The sequence below is a fragment of the Clupea harengus genome, chromosome 23 (assembly GCF_900700415.2).
Source record: "Clupea harengus chromosome 23, Ch_v2.0.2, whole genome shotgun sequence".
NCBI classification, from domain to species: Eukaryota; Metazoa; Chordata; class Actinopteri; order Clupeiformes; family Clupeidae; genus Clupea; species Clupea harengus.
In genome coordinates, this window is record NC_045174.1 from 2,745,897 (window position 1) to 2,753,078 (window position 7,182).

General features: G+C 42.8%; 1 protein-coding gene across 1 annotated transcript in view; it reads left to right on the forward strand.

Moving 5' to 3' along the window:
* The first annotated feature begins 271 nt into the window (after positions 1-271).
* Positions 272-7,182, forward strand: part of kif19 (kinesin family member 19) — a 43,382-nt gene continuing 36,471 nt past the window's right edge. The window contains exons 1-2 of the mRNA XM_031561532.2: positions 272-870; positions 3,297-3,377. Coding sequence (XP_031417392.1) covers positions 832-870; positions 3,297-3,377 — 120 coding nt within the window. The 5' untranslated portion in view covers positions 272-831. The remainder of the gene's footprint in view (positions 871-3,296; positions 3,378-7,182) is intronic.

The window sequence follows — 7,182 nt, forward strand, 5'->3', positions numbered from 1 at the left end:
ATGTTCTGTACCAAACAGCAATGCAGTAGGCTACAGACATTCTGTCATAATTTCAATCTTATTTTTTTAGATATGTGCAGAAATTGAAACAAAACAACATAACAACCGTTGTTAAACACATAACTGCGCTTAATAGGCTAACTATAATATTGTATTCAATATTAACTAATGCTACTATTACACAGATTAAATAAAATAAATTGTGGTAATAAATCAGCATACTAAGTGAGAGTACATCTCGCGGGTTTTTTTCTCTCCCATAACTTGCGCACGAAGTGAACGTATGTTGATGTGTTCTACAAAGTGATCGATAGGTGTCGTGGCAGAGTCTCTTACTGGGCAACGAAGCGGGTGGACTACGAGCGCATCAGTCCGCATTTAATGACGAGTATATGAGCCTGCGAAGAATGCCCCTGTGTACACTTCACTACTGATCTCTAAGGGGATCCAGGAACAACACAGGAGTCGGTAGATGAAATGGAGAGTAAAGGTTGAGAGAAAACCGCGCTGACGGCTTTTTTCCACGTTGTCTGTCGTTCCTAGGCTTGTTTCATAGTACATAATATCGGAGGACTTGACACGGAGATGAGCATTTAAGTTGCGAGCGATTCTAAATGATTGCGCTGCATTTTGTTGTTTATACCTACAGAAGACTGGTCAACTGCTCCGGCAAACGAATGTAGACATCAAATAGGCTAAGTTACGCTACTGTAAGGGTATTTTGTTTATTGTATTTAATGTAGACGTGGTATTGCACAAAATGTTTGATGTGTGCCTGATTTAGAATAGACATTCGTGTTCTGCGAGAGAGACGCGCTTCAGGAAGAAGTCATGAAGGACACTTCTGAATCAAAGGACCAACAACTAACTGTGAGTAGGATAACCAATTTTCTCGTAGTCTAATGTTAAAAGGTTATAATGCCTAATGTAGTCTAATGTTTTTTATCGTCTTTCTGGTCAGAAAATTTCCTCTAAAACGGGCTAGATCTCCTTGCTCGGTGATCTGTGCTCTCCTGGCCCAGATCTGAATAATTCACGTGGTCAGTTTCAGTTGCCTGTCCCCTAATTTAGGCCTACAGTAGACAAGTCTCTGTCATCGCACAGCCTATACCAGACACTGAATATAATCTATACGGCTGTGTCAATTTCTCTGGAGATAATAACATGATCTCTTGTTTTAAGATACTATCTCACACCGCCACCGTATTAGGCACCTGTTCTTGGGTTGTTGATACCTCAGGCACGTATCTTATGGCTTGAGCGTTATGCTTGCACATCATTTTATTGTTGGTCGAGCTGGCACCTTGGCACAAGAACAATGAAAGACAATACTTGGTCTTGTCCCATTTAAAGACCATTGGGCAACAAGTCGTCTTTTATTAGACCTACTGTATAACCTAATGTATAACTACCCACTATGTAGCCTATATAGGGCAGAAAGTAGATATCCAGGGTTGCTTATTCAAAGTAACCACCAAAGCATTGTGTCTTTTCAAACACGCACACACACATACATTTCAGAGAGAGAGAACAGTGTTATATTAAATTGGTGCATTTTCACGACCTTGAACCTTGGAAATGTTCTATTCAGTTGAAATAGACAACATTCCAGATAAATGCAGAAAACTTAATTGTTACTTTATACTTAAATGTGGTAATCAGTATACAGTTATATTGATCACTCGAAGGACTACTTTTTATATCGTCACGTGTAGGCGCTCTCAAATTCAAATATTCCCTTAAACAAGCGTTTCTCAGCGTTTCTCAAACCTACGCCGGTTCAAGATGAGGAAACTGCCGATCTGCAGAACCCTGCCACTGCCACAGTCAATACTCGGCGCGTCTGTCACTTGCCATGTCCCCGCACCTTTCACTGAACTTCTTGCTTTATGTCATTTTTTCCCCTGCTACTTGAGTTATTGGTATGGCATGTTCAAAGCAAAAAAGTGTGGGTGCCTTTTTAAGGAAACAGAAGCTATACAAATTTCAACAAAGAACCACAGTAAAAGAGCATCGCCCGTTTACTCGTAATTACGATCCATCTTATTTTATTTTCAGTGACGGCTTTCCTCCAAAGCCAGTGTGTGTCATTTTTGCCAAACTGAGCTACGAAGCATTGAAACCATTGAAAATGCGCCGACATTAAGAATCAGAACATACATCGGAGGAGTTCTGTAAAAGGAGAAGGGGTGGATAATTTAACCGAAAATGAGAAACTTGGAAAAACATATTTCACGCCACATTTCAAAATACACCAATAGGCCTGTCTCAGAAAACACGCTTTGAGAGTCCATGTCATAATGTCCTCCTAGTTTAATCACTAGAAAGCAGGCGCACCTATCACATTAGAGTGAATGGCGTCCTTGACCTTTTTATTTGCTGCATTATTTCCTGCCAAACCAATTAAATAAAGTCTGATTAGTTAGGTTAGAAGTCAGCCTACATTGTGCGAAAGCTGTTCAGGCGCATCTCTCAGTTGCAACCTCTCTCTTTCTAATAATAATAGCCTAAACAAAACATCTCAAGTTTGTGTTGGGAATGTAAGATCATTTTCATCATGTTGTAGGCCTGTATATCCAGGCAACATGTTTTAGGCCAGTGGTGGGTCCAGGTTTCTTGACACTGTGTCTTACAGAAAGGCATGTAACTCCTCTTTCTGATACGTGATGGTAACGTTGTTCTTTAAAAAACAAAAACAAAATCAGTGTATTGGTTATTTTGGCATTGTTAGTTTTGGTAGTGATTTATGTCTAGACAAAACATTGCTGTTGTAGGTTTTTTGACACAAATTATGTTAATAATGTTTCATGGGCACATAGGCCTTTTATAATTGGAAAATACTAATATTAACTATTTATCAATCTATCTATTCCTACTGCAAAGGGGGGTTGTGGGTTGTTGTTGTTGGTGGGAGGTGTGGGGTTGGTGTTACAACCGTCCGAAACTGACTGTTTCATCCACAGCTAATAAAATGTTAACAATGCCGATGTAATCCTAAATATTTAGAATACGTTACTCACCTTGAGTAATCTAATGGAATATGTTACACATTTCAGGATATATAATCTGTAATCTGTAGTGGAATACATTTTACAAGTAACGCTCCCAACACATGTGATAGATATGATTATATTTTCACACTTTCGCTCTAGGACATCGGCGGTTGAATAGTCAACTTGTAGCAGTTGTAATGGGGTTTTACTGGTTGGTAATTGTAATACGGGCTTGTGAGACAACAGATGAGATTTATTGAATGTTTTGTATTTTAAATTAAATCAATCATATTTTTTTCCCAGGTTGCTTTGCGAATCCGACCCCTCAGTGATGCTGAGCAAGAGGAAGGAGCCACCATAGTGGCTCACAGGGTGGATGAGCAGGTCAGTGTGTTTGTGCACATCAGTGTGTGTGTTTGAGCAAGTCAGTGTGTGTGTTTGTGCACATCGGCTGTGTGTTTGTGTGTGTGTGTGTGTGTTCGTGCACATCAGGGTGTGTGTTTGTGCACATCAGGGTGTGTGTTTGAGCAAGTCAGTGTGTGTGTTTGTGCACATCAGTGTGTATGTTTTTGTGTGTGTGTGCGTGTGTGTTCGTGCACATCAGGGTGTGTGTTTGTGCACATCAGTGTGTGTGTTTGTGCACATCAGGGTGTGTGTTTGAGCAAGTCAGTGTGTGTGTTTGTGCACATCAGGGTGTGTGTTTGTGCATTGTGTTCTGATTCGGCTTCATTCTGTGTGGATCATAAAAGGCATCAGGACCCAGAGAAGTCAACTGCGCCTAAAGGTGTGTAGCCTCTGTGGACGTCCGCACACAGGGCCAATCCTCTACATGAGGGTGTGTGTGTGTGTGTGTGTGTGTGTGTGTGTGTGTGTGTGTGAGAGAACATGAGAGAGAGAGAGAATGACAGAGTACTTGAGGCAGGGAGAAGAGTGACAGAAAGAGGTCTCTTTGTTTCCCACTCTCCTCGGTCATGTTTGTTCTCTTTGCAGTTGGAATGGATCGTTGGGAAAGTAGGATCCTGTGCTTCACTGTGTGACAGTGAGTCAGATGCAGGATCATCACACTTATTTATTAGCGTCTGTGTGTGTGTGTGTGTGTGTGTGTGTGTGTGTGTGCGTTTGTGTTTGCGTGTGTGTGTGTGCGTTTGTGTTTGCGTATGTGTGTGTGTGTGTGTGTGATCAAGCTCGTGCGTGACATGTTGCAACTGCTGACTGACTGCCTGGCTCATTTAGTTCATTACGCACAAAGGATATGCAGCTCTGGTAGTGGGCTTAACGTCACCAGATGATGCGCCTCGTGATTTTTAAGGGCGCCTTTCCAGTACACTTTACTCAATGCGTCAGGTTCTTAAGTGGCAAGTGTGACAAATGTGAACAAACCAAGTGAAGTCTACAAGGTGGACTCCTTGCTGATACTCCATGCTGATGCTGTTTTTATTGGTGTGCACCCCATGATTCATTTTAGTGATTATTTCAATATGTAATAACAAACACAGAGTGTGATAAATAATGCCTCTTAAAGATAGTCCAGTGAAGCGAATTAGCATCAAACATTATAGCTACCTGATCTTTCAGTCTGTCCAGTGATGGTAGCAGAACAGTCCCTGTTAAAAACCAAACAAGGCAAATCAATATGTTGCAATGTCACACACACACACACACACCCGATCACAAAAGACCAGGAGCACCTAACGCCTCTGAGACTGTAAGGTTTCTTCTCTGGGTGCAGAACGCAGGCTGCTCTCATTTAGTCTGCCACTGCCTAATAACCTCTGGTGATAATGACTGGGAAGCTATTATGCTAATGGTGGCTTGTGTGATTAGGGTGAAAATGAATAAATGCAATTTTAATAGAACTACTTTTAACTTAATATAAGTCCTTCATGTACTGTAAATGCGAACAGTTTTAGTGTATATATAAACCATCGTTGATAGCCGATTCGTCTATAGTTGTGTCTCGCACATTTGTTTTCGTCAACCTAATTTGGTGCCCTTGCCCATGGTTATTATGTCATGTAATGAAGTTCATTTGAGGTGTCGTCATTTTGTTGACACCTGAGAGCTTAGTTAGCCTACCCCGCCCCCGCCCCCTTCTTGTTCTCCTTCTCCGGTGTAAACAGGTTGTGCCGCTGGGGCGAGGGGATTGTGGCTGAGCTCCTGGCATACTGTGCACCTCAGCCGCGCTCGAGGCTTATAGGCTTTTGTGTGGTCTTGGTATTCTGTTTGTGCATCTGAGCGCATGAATGGCACTGGATGAGCCTGGACTACAGCAACTGGCTGTGCACTCACAAGGACGACGGGAGATTAACACACACGCACGTTAATACACACTCAAATGGAGGAACACCTGGACACATCAAGGTGCACACACATAGATACATAGACACACACACACACACACACCTGTGCACGTAATGTAAACAACACACTTTTGACCTTTCACTAAGTGCATGCATAATACAGGCTGACAAATAATTATGGAACAGACAAAGCTAACCTTTGGTGTCTTTACACGTAAACAAACTCACACACACAAACACACACACACACACACACACACACACACACACACACACACACACTCAAAAGTAATTAGACAGAATCGCTGACTGACCAAAAAGGCACCCTCCTGATTTTGTTTGTGCAACACAGTGCCATCTGCCATCTCTTGCTTCAGGTAGGCTGAGACAGATTAGCTTAGCTTCCGTCTATCTCTCGTTCTCTCTCTCTCTCTCTCTCTCTCTCTCTCTCTCTCTTTAACAGCCGTCGGTCAGGCACCAGGGGCAATCCTAAACCCTGAAGAGATGAGCCAACTGGCTGTAAAGCTTTAGGGGGTTTAAGTCTACTGTGGCCACCTGCTCTGTTATCAGACACACACACACACACACACACACACAATATACACACACTTGTTGCTTCCATCCCTCCCCCATTCATCCCTCTTTCATCTCCTCCTAGCATCCCATCCTCTCTCTCTGTCCATCCAAAGTGGTCCAGTACCTATGAGCATCACCAAAGAACTGTGCCATTCTGGTCAGCAGACCAGCCAGCAGACTATGCTGTTGTCCGTATCTTCTTCTTCTGGTTCCAGTAGCCACGGTGATGAGAGGGTTCAGGAACAGAACTGAAAAGGGAAGCATGTTTTTGTGTGAATGCAGGATGTTGCTGCTTTGCCTCCAAGCTTACATTGGGTACTTCATAAATGCCCCTCAATGGCAAAGACTTCACATAACGAACTTAGAATGACATAACTGCTGTTGAGTCAGCGGAGGAGTCAACTGGAGACGCAGGGAGGGGGAACCAGGAAAAAGGTTCACCTAGTTGTCAGCAAAGGTGTTGAGAGGACTCGTGACGGGTCAAAGGCTCACAACAACAGTGTCCCATCACTCTCACACAGCTTCCCAGAGATGACCGGTGGAGCCCCAGCAGTGCATTGTGGGAAAATATCTCCACATGGAAATCCTAGGAATAGCCTCTCAGAAGCTACACAGTGTTATCATCTATCTGTCTCTGACCGTCCATTGAATGTGACACTACTATCCTAGCTCTGTATGTGAGAGAGACGGTGTGTGTATTAGTGGAGCTCTCGAGGTATGTCTAATTGTGTTCGTGTCAGCTTTTCTTAGCCAGTCAGGCTAAGTGTTGTTCAATGTATACTGCTGTACGGTAATGGTAAATTGAGACAGACGACTGGGCTGACCCCTCTTAAGAGACCGGCTCAAATTAGCCGCTAGTGTAAAGATGACTGCCCGTTTCACAGAAGCACAAAGAGCCATCACAAGACAAACACTGATCTCATAATTGCTGCCGCTCTTGAGGCCAAGCCACTCATAGACTCCCAGCACCGCAAGGGTGAAGAAGATGACTGCCCGACTTACAGAAGCCCAAAACAGAAGAGTCATCACAAGACACACTGATCTACATACAGGGCACTTAAGACCTAAATATAGGATCAGGTCAAGTTGTCTAGGGACAGGTCTTCTGTAAGAGTCACAAGAAATCATTTAAGGCTATTTTTGTTGGTCATGTGTTTGTTTGTTTTTTTTTTTCCATGAGAAATAATATTAGTATTAGCTAATATTAGTATTAGTAGGACTTAAACACACCAGAATGTACCATATTCAGTGGCACTGCTGTTGATATTGTTGTTATTGGTGCCACGGTACTGCTAACACTAAAGTCCTATCAT